Genomic DNA, 16335 nt, shown 5'->3' with positions numbered 1-16335 from the left:
TACTGGACTCTTAATTGCTGTGAAATTCTGGCCTCCAAAAGAATCACCTTTGACCTGCAGAAGGTTGTTGGATGCTAAAGAAAGCTGAAAAAAACCTACTTAAATTCCTGTGTTTGGTTAAACGTGAATCACTGTAGAGTTTACTCATCAGTATTTCTATTCTTGGAATTACAGATGATAGCATCTGAAGTGCTGACATCTGCAGGGTCTTATACACCCTGAATTGTCCCTGTTCCCTCTCATGTTCTGTGTAGTTTCCACTACTGTTTCCTTATGAGACATAATTTAAAATAGGATATTTTAAAAATAGGATACACATTGTGTTATATTGTATGTTAACAAGATTATAGAATCAGAATCATAAAGTGGTTTGGGTTGGAAGGGACCTTAAAGACCTTAAATTTCAATCCTCTGCCATGAGTAGGGGCATCCTCCACTAAAACAGATTGCTCAGAGCTGCATCAAATCTCAGGGTAAGATAACAGATCCAATGCTGCTCATCACAGGAGACTTGCTAAAGCAACAAACTCCATAAGAACAACAGTTAAGTGTCTTCTGAAAATAACTTTTGTCAATGGATATTTTCTAGATGTTGCTGGTTTCTTAGACTTTCATCAAAGAATACTGATGATAATATAAGTAAATCTAGAATTTGCAGAATTACTAAGACATCTTTCTTTACCTTCTTTAGCTCAGGAAGGACACAGACATTACAATATTCTTTTTCCGTATAGAAGTGTTTAGGAGCAGACATTTATTGGATAGCTTTTTCATTCTGATCGGAAATTTTATTCCACTACTTGAGATTTTCCTGTAAATGCACATGGCTAATGTATTTTCTGCTCCTAAAGAGACAAAGATTGGTGGGTAATTTAGCATATTCATTCAACTGCCTTAAGATCTCTCATGTGGTCAAGGTTATTTTACCATGCTGCAGGTGGATCACTGCTCATAAGCAGTTTAGAGGCTCCATCCAAAGATCTGCTTCTTGCTTGTCAATAGGAATGGAAAGAATGTAACAAAGATAGTCAAATAGCTACATTGCTAGCAGACAGATTTCAAGAAGGAAAAAAGTTAATTTTTCTTCTTACAGTGAAATTCATTACATTCTTTTCTGCATAAGTATTATTGGGTTTTCCCAGTCAGCATTCTAATATAAGAAATAGAGAAGACAAATTAAATAGCCTTTTATTTCTTTATAGAGATAACTTTGAAATATATCTATGCAAATAATCCTAATTTTACCAATTTACATTCCTTGTGATGCACAAATATATCAAAACACTTTGAACAATGAAAGAAAAATGTTTCCAAGCCTTGAGTTTAAAAAAAAATAACCTTTCTTTTAGATGAAAAATCCTTTGGTCATTGTACTGTGTTTTGGACACTTATACTGATGTAATTCTCCTAAAGAGCATTCAAAAGATGCTGCTAAAAATAATATTCTCATCCTGTCAATAAACTGCTATAAATAAGCTGCTCTCTGAGCTGCAGCATTATCTTATTCTTTCCCATTATATTAACTTCCAATTTTTTTCCTAATTGCCTTGTAGTCTTTGCACAAATCCTCTCCTTGACCAAACATCTGTAACCCTTCCATCCTGAGCCTACTACAGCTACCAACAATACATGTTTCAGTACATTTTCTGTCTTACTTCTATTCTGTATCTTCTGTCTCTCTTTATTGTAAGAGATTCATACAATCATAGAATGGTTTGAGTTGTAAGGGACCTAAAAGACCATTTATTTCCAACCCCCCTGCCATGGGCAGGGACACTCCTCATATAGACCAGATTTTTCAGACCCCCATTCACCCTGGCCTTGCAAACTTCCAGGGACGGTGCATTCTCAGCTTCTCTGTACAATCTCTTCCAGTGCCTTCATAATGAAGAACTTCTTCCTTATCAAAACCTGCTGGATTCTGAACATTTTCCAGATTCTGGGCATCTCTTGTTGGCATTGGCACCAAATGCTAGGATTGGGGTAGATTGAAGTTCTCCTCCCTTCTTTAGTTCAGTAAATTTTAGTTTACTTTAGTAAACTAAAATTTACACCCTTCATCATGTAAAGTGCCCTTTCTCTCAACTTCCAAATATTTCCTTAAGATCATTTTACCCTGCAGCAATATTCACAATAAGTCATAAAAGTGAGAAATGGCAAAGGAGAACTCTAACCATGTAAAATAGCTGAACAACCACCCAACAAATGTAAGTAGCCAATGAGATAAGATGATAATAACAATTCTATTGTCATCAGATTATCATGAGCATTTCCTTTCTAACCTTTGTAACTCTTGTTTATTATGCTATGCCACAGGTCAGAACATAAATCTCTTGTGGATTACACTAAATTTTTTGCACATTTTTCGTAATTCATACATTACATTTTGCATAAATTCATATATGTAAAAAATAAATACCATGTTGTTGGTCAATCTATATATGTATATAGATGTCAACCTAGCATGTGATGCTGAGGGTAGTACTCCTTTTTTGAACAGCTACTACCAACCACAAGACTGGCTGATTTTCTTTTTCTTTTTGCACACTTATGCCTCTAAAGAAATCAGCTAATACAGTGGAAGGAACACATTGGTTTGATATCCAGTCTGATCTTAGATCATATTTTTAAATATTTTAAAATATAAGGGATTTGAATGATATCTATATCATATGTCTTGGATTTTCCCCAGAAGGTAACATGTAATCTAAAACTCTGTCAATTTTTGGAAAAACACTGAGAAGAGGCAGATGGTAGCTGCAAAGAAACATGCTAAAACAAATAATCTCTTTTATTGTTCTTTTGACAAGTTTTAACAAACGTGTATTTTCTTTCCACAGAAGAAATCTTACATACTTCAATGATTTTCACCCACTGCATAAATGTACATAACACACACTTACATCCTCTTCAGACAAGGAAACCTTAGTGTGGAATTGCTTTACACTATGCACACACTTTGGCTACCAGGTGGCTAGATATTTTTTAAAGGGATGTGTACACAGCATCTTTCAGACTACTAGAATGAGTTTAGCCTTACAAAGCAGCTGACCAAGAACTCCTGTGGTAGCCAAGAATTTTTTTTCATGGACGAAAAGGAGAAGTAAGAACTGTTCTATCCTCTCCATTAAATAAAGAAAACAAAATAAAATTAAAAGAAAGACAAAAATCCAACAACAACAACAAGAAGTAAAAAAGTAAAAGAATACAACAAAACAAGCCCCAAAAAGCCCAAAACAAAACCACTTATTTTTTTCCCCAGCAACACAACTTGCATGTCTCAGGAATCTACTCCAGTAGATCCATCCTGAGGGAAATCACAAAGATGAAAAAACTCATTGCTGGAAACATTTGATCAAAACTCTTCTAGTTCTATAACAGAAATACTGTCCATTGAAAATAAATGAGACCACAACAATTATTCACACAAATTTCATTCAGTTATTAATAGGATTTTTTTTTTTTCTCTGACATCCATTAAACATCCATTATGTTTATATGCCTAATATGCTAAATTTTGATTAGTTTCCTGTACCTCAGTTGTGAGATTTACAACCTGCAGTGCTTCTGGCATAAGGCTCAATTAAATTCCATCATGAAGCATCTTGCTTCCATATTTCCCTTCCTTGGGCTAATGCAACTAATTTTATTTTAAATATTTAGTGCAGAGCAAGGTGATATAGCTCTAGACCTTTATATTATCAGTTCATTTTGAAAAAATATCATATTTTCTTGCTTTATATTTCTGCATGCTATTCACTTTCCTTACAGTGACATTCACCTTACAATATATCTAAAATTTACACTAGCAGGTGTGCTGATACTTTTTTTTTAATAATGAAATAATACTCAGTTTTGGATTACTATTTCATTAGTAACATACATTCTTGTGTAGTCAGATATTATTTTAATTGAAACACTGTAATGACAAAAGGAATAACTGCTTCTGCTTATTCTCATATCCAAATTAGATAAATTAATAAATTAATAGAAGAAGATCAGTAGCTGCAGAGATTGTGACAGGTAATAGATTACTTGCTAGGCTGAGGAATATTCTGCACAGCTGCATTTTCTGATAAGGCAGCAGTACATTGTCATCATCACTTCTACTTTTAAAATGCTATCATGCCAAGAACTTAAGTATTTTAAAAAAAATATTATCTCCTACCGGATGCTAGCATAATTTTTATTTATTCCATTACAGATTTATCAGAATAAAATTTTATCAGAGTTATTCCATTTCTTCATTGGAATAATTTATAAACTGCATACTGACAGTCACACTTCTATTTCATACAGATATTACTTGGATAGATGAATCAACAGTGCATTATACAAAGAAAGATTAAAGCACTATTTTCTTGCTATTTCCAACACAAATAGTCAATCAGCATTCAAATTTATCAATGTGGAACTGTAAAAGGCAACCAATATATTTTTCTTCCCATATAAAGAGTATTTTACAAGATGGTAGCTACCAATATGCAATATATAGAGCACAGACATTAACATAAGCTCAGGTAATCCCAGGTGATGACATGAAGCTGTTGACAGATTCCCTAGGTGCTATCATTGAACATACTATTTTCACATTATCTTTTCCTTTGATCCAACAATTCCCTCTGGCACTACCAAGAAAATCCTAACAGACAAGCTTTGGGTAAAACACACTTAGTTAAACTGTCCTAGCCCCCCTAATTCCTGTTTTATCCCACTGCAGCTGTGGAGGTTCCTCTGGATTTTTCTGCTTTCAGATTTAGATGCTAAATTCAATGTAGTCTTTGTCCATTTCTGAATTGACCCTGTCATGGTAGGAATTGCTGTGACTTTGCAATTTGAAATGCACTTCCATGGCAGTCCTGAGAATCAGAATGATTATAAATGCTGTGTATGCTTGAACAGTGCATAACACTGTGCAATAAGCTAGGATTAATTAAATTTCAAAGCCAAAATATATATTTCACTAAAGCTTTAAATTGCCCGTGCAGTCATCTACATTAATAATCTCATTTCATATCAAAACTGTTCATTTTGGCCACATGTTTTATTGCCTGAATATTAATTTCTAATTCAACTAGTCCTGCTTCTGACCCTAAACAGAGCAGAGCCCATGAATATCACTAACTTTTAATTACTGTTGAATTAAAACAAAAATTCCAAGCCATAAAAATCTATGTTAATAACAGATGCATCCAAAGCAGTAAATCAAAACACATGATATTAAGAACTAACTAACGAAACTACAATTTCAGTTGTTTCTGTTCAATATTTAAGTTAACCATTGGTTATTTCTCATGTTCAATCAGCCATTAAGTCTGTTTTCTGTAACTAAATTCCAGTGCAAGTAAACTTCTTTCCTCATAAATGGGAGAAAATACCTTCTTTTTATTTCATTCTGTCCATACAGTAGCTGTTACTATCATTATTCCAATGAACTGGAAGGGTGGGGGAAGAAAAATTATACTAAAAAAAAAGCAAAACAGAAAAAAAAACCCAAGAAAAACCCCTAAAACCTAACCAAACCTTTTGCTTTCAGAAACAGACATTGAATTAGGTGGAATTTGTTCAGAAACAGGTTACCAAAATTAATAAGGGTCTGAAACACACATATTTGCCACTGTCTGAGAAGATGCCAGCTCACCTAGCACAGAGCTGCATGAGAGTGAAAAAAATATCTTCCATCCCACATCTTCTTTCTGTTTTCCAATTTAGAGCCAATGAAACAGATTAAATAATCCAACATCAGAATTAAGAATAATGGATCAGAATACTATCTTCTGTCTGCTGCCAATACACCTGGAGGTGCTGGTGAAGCTAAACAGGCTTTTTAATTATGTATTTACCATAGTACCAGGAGGCACTGTTATAGTGTCTAAATGGAAAATGTTTTAGATTGCTGCGTCTATAAGTTTATAATATCCATTTAACATGACTTGCTAGTGGCAACATCAGAACCTACCTTGAAAATTGCCCTGAAATCTAATGGATTAGGAAAATACTTGTTCTCTGAAAATGAGCATGTCTGACAAATGTCAGACAAAAGCAATATGCAGCGCAATAGAGTCACATATCATATGGGTTATATTTATCCATACTCCTTCAAATTAATATAAGATGCTCCACTTCTTGCCAGTATAAAGCAAATAATTTCAGTCCAGATAGACTGACATGAAGAAATTTGCAAATAGCCACTTTTGCCTGTCACTGAAAATGCAGATCTTCTTTAACATGATGGATGTAAAGCCAGTTTGACTTTACACCATTTTCTTAATTTTTCTACTTTATAGTGCTCTCCCAGCTTTCTGCAATCCCCTCAAAAAGCTATATAAAAACACCTTTCTGCCCATTAAACAGGTTTCTGTGAGTCTTTGAAAACACTTTGTCCATTACATGTTTTTCCTGGGTAAAGTTTACTTGTTAAGCAAGAATAACTCAACATATATAATGCATCATCAAAACCTCTTGGTTTTTTTTTTCCTCTAGCTGAAGCAGATTGGTAGATGCTGTGTAAACATGTCATAGGTTTAGTAGAGCCAGGGAACAACATTTTCCAGTTAGCAGTATGGAAGTGCCCATCTAGCAGTGTGAGTAGTAAGTAAAGTTGATCTGAGCATAAAATATGAGATTGCCTAGTAAAAAACCAAATTATTACGAACAGAACTTTCCTAAGTTACCCATAGTTCTGCTCACATAATAAATCTGTGAGTAACTCCTCCCAGACTCCTGTGGCCTGTTAGTAGTATGTAAAACTAAAAAATCTTACATTTATATTGTTCCCTTATATCAATACTTCTCAGTCTATATAGGGCTGACAAAGCATTGAAAAATGAATGACTAAATGCAAACAAGAGACTTTATTATAAATGTCAATAAATCACAGTATCCTGGACAGACGTTTAACTACAATTACAGCTATTGCTGAAAAAGCATTTGCATGAAGAGAAGATTTAAAAAAACATACGTGTCATATTCATGTATCTCTTTTATCAGTGAATATTATTCCTTTGTGTAAGTATTTTTTGTATAATACTGTATAACCACCACTTTGATTCTGCATCAGCTATGAAAGCAGTGATATTCCATACATTTGAAACCATCATAAACTGATAGTTCAAACAAATGAAACAAGTGTGTACAGTGAGAATTGATGCATTCATCACGGAAAGAATTACATCTGCAGTAAAATGAAGACAGACCAGATTAAAATTCTTTTTTCCATATTTTTCAGCACTGACACTCCCTTAAACAAGCCAAAGGTCTGGAATAAGAAGCTATTTCAAATGGTTGCTATAATAACAGACCATTTTCTTTCAATTCTTCAACATACTGATAGTGTAAGATAAAAAGACAAGTCAAATTTTGACAGGCTCAAAAATTCTTGATTGATTAAATTTAAGAATTAAATGCATAGGAAGATACTTACCCAGCTGTGATGACCAAGCCATTAAAAAATGTTTGGTCTATGTTTTAAGGAAGTTCATTACCACTTTCACTGTGAAAATATTTCTTCATCTTGACAAGAAACTCATACATTCTCTGTTTCATTTCATAGCTAGGCATTTGATGCAAGATGCAAAATTCAAAGCTACGCAAAAATCTGAAAGGTTGAAGATTATACTAAACTCTGCTGCCGATTTAACCAAACTGAGACTTGGAAGAGAGTGCACCATCATCTTTTAAATGTTCAATTTGGCTAAAAAATTCTATTTGACACATTGATTTAAGAAGTGATGTACTGTCAACCAAGGATCCCATGGTAGTTGAAAGGGAGGAAAAAGTGAAGGCGGCAGCCAAATTAAATGTGTGAAATCAATATTGCCCTCAGGCTTTTCCTTTGGGAAACATTTCCTTCTTTTGGCCACTTTTGTAGGACTATAAATTTATGTGACATGGTAAAATTACTGATCTGTGATGGGATGGGCACAGCCAGAAAAAAACCTGTCAAGAGCAAAAAAGCAGCCCAAGGATTTTAGATTATTTTAGACAAACTCAATCTCTGACAGAGATTTGAAGAAAACTACAAGAAAAATTATTTAACTTTAATTTTCTATGCAAATAAATGATGCTAAAAACTGGAGAGTAGCACTTTGGAAAGGGATGTGAAAGTTGAACATGGGTCAGCTGGCCCTCCTGGGGGCCTGGGGGGCATCAGGGACAGCATCACCAGCCGGGCAAGGGAGGGGATTCTCCCACTCTGCTCTGCTCTGGGGTGGCCTTGCCTTGAGTGCTGGGGGCAGTTCTGGCTGCCACAGTGTAAAAATAAGACACTAAACTACTAGAAAGTATCCAAAGCAGGGCAGTGAAGATGATAAAGGGTCTTGAGGGGAAACCTTATGAGAAGTGGCTGAGGTCAGCCTGAAGGAGTCTGAGGGGAGACCTCATTGCAATCTACACCTTCCTCACGAGGGGAAGCAGAGGAGCAGGCACTGATCTCTCCGGTGACAAGTGACATGACAGAGGAGGTGGAATGAAGCTGTGCTAGTGGAGGTTTAGGTTCGATACCAGGATAATGTTCCTCCCACAGAGGGTGGTTGGGCATGGAAGAGGCTCCCCAGAATAGTGGCCACAGCACCAGCCTGACAGAGTTAAAAAGGTGTTTGGATAATGCTCTCAGGCTCTCAGGTGTGTTTTTTGGGGCTTTCCTGAGCAGGACGATGGGTTGGGCTCAATGATCCTTATGGGTCCTTGCAGTAAAACTGCATGCAGAAACAACCTGGAAGAGGCAAAACATTTGAAATGGGTCTGTTCACCCTCTTAATACTGGCTTCAACAAGGTGGTTGGGGAACAACATCATACTCAGAAAAGGAGGGCAGCTATGATACCCATCTTAGATAGTTGCTTACAGTCTGAACCTGCACCAGCACAGAGGACTGAGTACACTGTATTTCGTTAATGGTTTAAATCTGTGCTCCCAGTTCCTGTCTCATGACAGTCCATGATGTTCCATGTGATACAGGTTTAGTCCAGGTCATAACAGACAAAATCACATTGTATATTCTCTCCACTGTCCCCTTTTCCCCTCAGAAAACAAAACCAGACATAACCACCATTTTCACTTGTCCATATATTGTAACAGTTTAGAAATTGAAAGGATCCATCTCTTAATTTTTCTCCCTCAAAAAACTGTGTTTGGAAGGGAAATGGAAAAAGCACTGCAGTAGGAGGACTTTGATAATGTCTTTTGCAAGGGAGCTGAACTGTACCAAAGGTGAACAGCATGCATGATGGTGTTTGAATTTCTGGCATCTCCTTCTGAAGGAGTAAGACATTAATCCTACAGACCAATTTTCACCTTGTTCTGGAATATTTAGAATACATTAGACTGCAGCTCTATTTCTAAATATTTCTATTGCTACTAAAGATTTATTACTACTATTAACTGTAAGTGCAACAGACTCTCACTGTTATTTCAGTGAGATTTCTCGCAAGCAAACGTCTGATATGGCCCTGGTAAATAGTCTTTATTGAAATACTTTTATTGTGTATATATACCAGATCATATATAAATACCTAACTTTTTTTATATCTGTGCTCTCTTGAATAAATTTTTTACTTTGAAATTCATACAAATTTCATGTGTGTTAGAGTACATCTACTAGGTCATCATCAACATAACATAGTAAAAAATAAAGAAACAGGGTTTTCTTTATTTTATATCACTTGTGGTGTATTGTGTCATAACAAATGCAGTACCATACTAATAACTGGAATATAACCAGAAGACATTCCCCTTCTACCACTGTATTTTATGCAGTAACATGGAAGAGATCTCATCCATCTCTAATGACCTATACCAATATTCAACAAAAAATGTTATACACAGATAACTACTTACATCAGCAGTAGACTCTTTACTCACTGTGGTGTAAGGACAGTTCTGTGATAATCTATTAAAACTCAAACCTCTTAACCAGCAAATAATCCCACTAGACATGTAGATACATGAATATTTTAAAAATACATGCAAGTTAGTAATCAATACAGAATTGGTAGATTGTTGTACCAGACTGAGAACTACTTTTGTCCAAAAGATCTAGTTATGTTAATTATATTCTTCTTTCTACAAATACTACACAAGATTTGATTATTAAGTTCAGAAAATAACAGAAAAAACCCCTTAGATCAAGGTATTATGTGACACTAAATGTGGGGTTTCAGAAAATAATTTTATTTCCAAGGTAAACTGTTTGTTGCTGTTCATATTCACAGTACCTGCATTATCAGTCCAGTGATTTACCACAATACTTGTGTTTTTTAGAAGGAAGAAAATGTCTTTAGGCTGACTCATCAGCTAAGAATGTCTTTTATATATAAAAATTATTTCTAGTTTTGGTACTGTACTGTCTGTGAATCTGTATCGAAGTCTTGAATAACACATAGGTTAACACAATGGTAAGAGTAAAAGACTATTCACCCTCCAGTGATCATTCAGTCTAGATTTCATACAGAGGATCATATAGGAATTCAAAATAGACCAGGGAGACCATTAGAAATCATTGAGGAGCAACTGGCCTCTTTAAAAGATGTCGGTAAATAAGAGTGCCTAATGGTACACATGCAAAAAATAAAACCAAAAGATTTAAAAATGATCATGAAATGCTGAGATGTTGAAATTTTTTTTTCTCCTATTGAAGAGGATGGGCCTCTGAGCAACCTGACTGAGTTAAAGCTGTCCCTGCATATTGCAGGGGGTTTGGATTGCATGATATTTTAAACCTCCATTCCAACTCAAACTATTCTATGATTGCATACGAAGTACAAAATAGTGTCTGTCTGAAAAAGGTGCCAACTGATGCTGAGGAGTGGCCTCGTGACCAGCTGAGCAGGAGTCAGCCTGTATGTACTGCTAACCATGGTGACAGCAGTGCAGCTGTAAAGGGTCCTACACACAAGGGGGAGCATTTACAGGTCCCACGGGAGAACCAGTGACAGGACGGTCAGAAGGAGCATGGCATCAGATATAGCTGGGAAAAGACTAGCTTTGCCTAGCTTAGGAAAAACAATGTTTCAGTATTTCAGATACAGAGATGCTAAGGAAAGAAAAGGCCATAATAAAAATCTTACATTAAAACAAAACAAAACCAGCAACAACAACGACAACAACAACAACAACAAAACACACAAAAAAAAAAAAAAAACAAAAAACAAAAAACAACCTCTTGCAATAAAACTTAAGAACAATCTGAATGGAAAGACAGAGAAAAATTGGGTAGAAAAGTATACCCAAATCAGAGCTCAGAGAGTTAACCTAAAATCAGTCTGTTTCTGACTGATAAAAGCAAAGAGATAAGGCAAGCAAGTGGGAAAATAGTTAAAGTAACATCTTTAGACCTGAGCCTACAACCTGTCTCATGAAGGTACAGTCTTGCCTCATCAGTGCCAGAACCCAAAAGGCCAGTATGAATCCACCTAAATGCAGGAGTTGGCAAGTCCAGCCACATTATATATACGGCAGGGACACTTTCTCTCGTGCTCTGTGACATGTCACTATAATCTTGGATAAAAAGGACTAGTCAACTGCCCTTTTCTTAAGAAAACCACTTACTTGATATGAAAAAGATATTGGTTTATTATTTAATTCAAGACAACTTGAGGCTAGTTCATGGCACCAGCACACTCGTCATGCGACTTTATGCTTTGAGACATTGCTGGTGATCAATAAACAGTGATTTCAAGCTCATGCAAGGGTCAGTATGGAAGGATTTTAGGAAATAGTCCTTGTGAAAGTGAATTTTTAAAAATAAAAAATGCAACAGGGAGGCTCAATAATATTGCCACATGTTTTTAATTAGCTCAAGTTTCCTAGTAAACTGTCATGGCATGATATACAAGAAATCAGTTTTTACAACTAAATCAATGAATGCTTTTTCAAAGACAAATTAAGCTGTTCTTAGCATGTATCTAGTCTAGAAAATTGCCTGAAAAATAAATATTGTGTATGTGTACAGATTTTACCTTATAACTCTTAGCATTAGTCCTGTGACTTTAATATTCTAAATAGTATTAGAATCCTCTGGATTATGGAATTCTAATAATGACAAAAAGAATTATGCCTGTCTGGAAGACCCCAGTTAGGATGTAATTATACGGTGAAATTGCAAGTGCAAAGTAATTGAAATGCATGGTTGTGTGGGCTCAGTTATGACACCATAAGAAAGCTTTCAGGAAGCATTCACTGGTACAATGAATATTTTGTATCAGTGGAATTAAGCTTGCTACTGCAAGCAGTATATCTACTCTGTTTATAAGCCATACATACATTAGTGTACTGATGACTTGCAGCTTGTGATATATTTTTAGTAACAATGGGCAAGAAATATATTTTTTTGGTGAAATTATTGCTTAAACTGTCATGTGTTGTAATGTCCTCAATACACACTGGGAAAGAAATTGCTTATTGCCATTCTTTCCTGCTGTTGTATGTTAATCTTTTAGTACGTAATTATTTGTTTGTTAATACCACAACAGAGAGGCTAGTTTTATATATTGCAAAAGGAAGATATATTACAATTTCTATATTTTAGGCATGGCAATACATTACTTGCACAGCTGAGTTTTCCAGAGCTGTTACCTTAATTTTGTCAACAAGCCTCATTCATACTCACACATGCATACACACACACACACACACATACTTGTAACTATGGCATACTTAACTGCTTCTCTACTGAATTTAGTTAAACATTTACAGACTTATTCCAATACATCTCCAGACAGCATCATAAGAAATCTAGTGACAGGGAAATCCTCAACCTTCTTGACATGGGTCAGACCCCAACAGGTGGATATGAATACTTACGGCCCCTACTGCTGTGGAGATAATACTCCCCACTCCCAATTCCAAACATCTCCAAAATATTTAATGCAGTTGTTCAGAAAGAATACTATTTGTAGAAAATACAATGCAATATGAATTAATTGGAGATTTGGGTGTTACTCTTACATTTTATCACCCTAGAGAACAAAGACAAATTTGACTCTTTCATTTGTTGAGAAGGCTGCTTGTGGTAAAACAAGCAGGTTTATCAGTAATTAAAAAATGGGGGTGAGGTAAATAATTTTTTTCCTAGCAATTAAAAAATTATAAAAATTACAAAAATTATAAAAATTGAGGTGCACATTTTAAAGATACCATCAACTGCCAAGGACTAGATGAAAAAAATCATGTTAATAAAGCAAGTTGGGCATTCATTTTCTAAGATGCATTGTATGTTATTATTTGCACTGACACATTGACATTTATCTAGTGATACAAGTTTGTATTGTTTTTGTTTCTCATCTTTCTTTAAGAAGTAGGCTTGAAAGCATGGTCCAAGCATGACACATACAGTGTTGGCATTTTGTGTAAACAAGCAGTACAAAACAGATTATATGCATTCAGCCTCTTTAACCATTAAATTTTAATAATTTATTTCCCTCTATTTTAAGTTTAATCACTGCACTGTATATATAGGCAAACTAGTTCTAATAACTAATGATTAAATGGCAAAGGATAATGCAAAGGACACAGTCATCTGAGAACTCCTCACCTGTTTCCACTTATGTTCCTGTCACCTGGAGGGAAACATAGAGATGTAACTGTGGGAAACTGCATTCCACAGTATTGAAACCCACATGTTATGAACAGTTTCCAGGTGTTCCCCAGAGATGCGGGCAGGGCTTTCCTAGTTCCCATGGCAACACTAAAAGAAAACTACTAACTCTAGCTAAGTACCGATATTGAAATGCTAATTAGCTAATTGCTCTGTTTGTTTTCTCTAAACTACCTGGCCTCCCACCCCTCCACGCTGCCATTCTGGGACTAACATGCAAATAAAAACCCCTTAGGATTATGGGAGTATTTTTAGGAGATAAAAATGAATATAAATCAAAAACTGAACACAATAGAGGAGTCTAGATAAATGCCCTAGCTAGGAAGAGGGAAACACATCCCCTGACTGGCTTTTAACCATCGCCATCACCTAAGAGAGAACAGACTATATTAGGCTCTGAGAAGCAGGGAGATAGAGACAGAGAGCCCTGGTGCTGCCACCCACGGAAGGAGTGGGGACAGCTGTTGTTCTGGACTTCAGCAACAGACTCTGCACACCACGCCTCCTCATCCTCGGGCCACCGGTGTGCCACAAGGAAAGGAGAAAGGACAGCTGCTGCTCAGGACTCCAGTGACCGACTCTGCACGCCGCCTTCCTTCCGGCTGCCTGGGAAAGCTACAACCGCGGGGGCGAGCTCTGCGTCGAGCCCCCTGCCCAGCTGATCTTTTTAATAAAGAGCTGAACATTAATAAAGGCATTAGCCCTGTTCATTTCACCACAGAGACAAACTGCTGGTATCAATATGTCAGGAAACTGAACAAAGCTGAAATGAGATCTGTTGCAACATAAACACGTGCTGCAAAGATGGAGGGTACAAGCAGAACATCTGCTACAAAACAAAGACTTTTGAATCTCTTGCAATTCCTCCTTTTCTCCTGTCTTCAGACACAAGTCACTTATCTACACAAATACACTTCATTTCCTTTTCTATCCCAATTGCCCAGGCTCCTACCTCCCCTCTTCCTTGGGGAACCATTTCTACAACTTTTCTCCACAGCCCTGCGCCATGAGGGCCTTGTTTCACCTGCTGTGCGCAGGCATATACACGGACAACAGCATGGACCTAATTGCAGCACTGCTGCTCTCACCAAGCCACAAAAAGTTGGCCCAGACTGCCTGTTTCCCACACCACAGGAGGGAACAGGCAAGGGGATGAGACACAGCCTATCCCCATCAGCAGAATGGACACAAAAAGCATACCCTAGGCTCTTTTTCATTCTTTTGTCACCCTGACCCTAAGTAAACAGTATTCTTTTTGGATGGCTAGAAAACAGTCATTGGTATAAAAGGACTAAAAACAAAGACTGAAAGGCTGTAATAGATAGCTTTTTCACAGGATTTTTTTGTTTTTCTAGATTTGATTTCACCTCACCATTTCAAAGGTTCATATGTGAAAATGTTGCCATGCAGTTCTATCACCTGCTCTTCATTACATCTATATAGTTTCTACAGGACTCCAATTTGCCATATGTGGGCTGGTTTTGTGGTTTTGCTTTTTCTTAAATTAGTTCATTTGGACATCTACTCTTGCATATGAGAACATAATTTGTCCCTCTCCTTATTAAGTTTTACAGTGCAGTCTTTCTCTTTAGTGATTTATTTACTGACTGACTAAGAAAACAATCACCTAAAAATAAAACTACAATATTAATTAAATTCTTAATATGTACAATTAATTTTAATTTTAAAAATTGTATTTATATTCTCTATTGACAAATACATATTTAGTCTTACTGTAAGCAAATCTTTTAATAACAAAAAGACACAATGAAGACTTTACTTACCAAGCCATCCTGATCCAGAATTGGGTATACACATATCTGTTTCAGCACTGGGCAACACAAATCCAACCACAAACACTTCAACTCCATCAGCCATTAGGGCCATTCCTAGCACAAAGAAGAGGGCCCACTGGAAACGGCCATGACCACATTCTTGTATTATCAATTCATATTGCTGTGCTAGCTCTTCTTCATCAGCTTTCCTCTCTGTTTCCAGTTCATGACGATCCTTGTATTCATCACACATAGACTGACCTAAGGCTACCATGTCATCCTTACCCTGCCCCATGCTGGGGATTCCCTGATACTCTCCTTCATAAATTTCATCATCTTCATCATGTCCTTCAGTTGCTTCACTTGATCCTTCATCATCATTAGCTTCTACACCATAATTTCCTCCTTGACCATAATAATCATCATCATCTTCCTCATCCTGGAATCGACTGTAGGACCTCTGCGTGTAGCCATCCTGGGCTTTGTCAACTGCTTTATTCACTTTTTTCACTGCTTGCCTCTTCACCTCTTTAGCAATATCTTTGGCCCCTTTCACTAGTGAAGTCCTGTCTTTGTATGTATCCTCCATCCTGTATCAATGAAGGACTGCTGTTAAGCTGCAAAGGCACCTGCCAAATATTGTTTGGAATGTCTATTGCGTGTTGGACATCAGTGGAAAAAGCCCAGGTACAAGTGAAGCTGTAATACTCAACCTGTAAAATATAAGAGAAAAAAAGTTTGTACTTCGCTATTTTTAGATGCCTCCTCACACTGATACAGAATCATCCCAATCTTTATTTAAGCACTGGACATCAGTATACAGGGCTTCAAATATAAAAACCTGCATTTTCTTCAGAGATACAAATACCACAGGTTACAAGGAAAATATGCTAAAGATAAATTTAATATCTTTATCAGAGAATCTTCAGAATTCAATTTTTTGCTCTCTAATCTCAGATATCAGGTT

The 16335-nt window shown here is 36.3% G+C and overlaps 1 protein-coding gene across 1 annotated transcript in view; it reads right to left on the bottom strand.

The window, feature by feature from the left end:
• Positions 1–15957, bottom strand: part of SV2C (synaptic vesicle glycoprotein 2C) — a 75252-nt gene extending 59295 nt beyond the window's left edge. Inside the window, exon 1 of the mRNA XM_054003168.1 lies at positions 15378–15957. Within this exon, the coding sequence (XP_053859143.1) occupies positions 15378–15957 (580 nt within the window). The remainder of the gene's footprint in view (positions 1–15377) is intronic.
• Between the last annotated feature and the right edge of the window lie 378 nt (positions 15958–16335).

Source organism: Vidua macroura, chromosome Z (genome assembly GCF_024509145.1).
Source record: "Vidua macroura isolate BioBank_ID:100142 chromosome Z, ASM2450914v1, whole genome shotgun sequence".
Taxonomy (NCBI): domain Eukaryota; kingdom Metazoa; phylum Chordata; class Aves; order Passeriformes; family Viduidae; genus Vidua; species Vidua macroura.
Note: the sequence above shows the minus strand (reverse complement) of the source record. Positions and strands in the feature narration are given on the sequence as shown.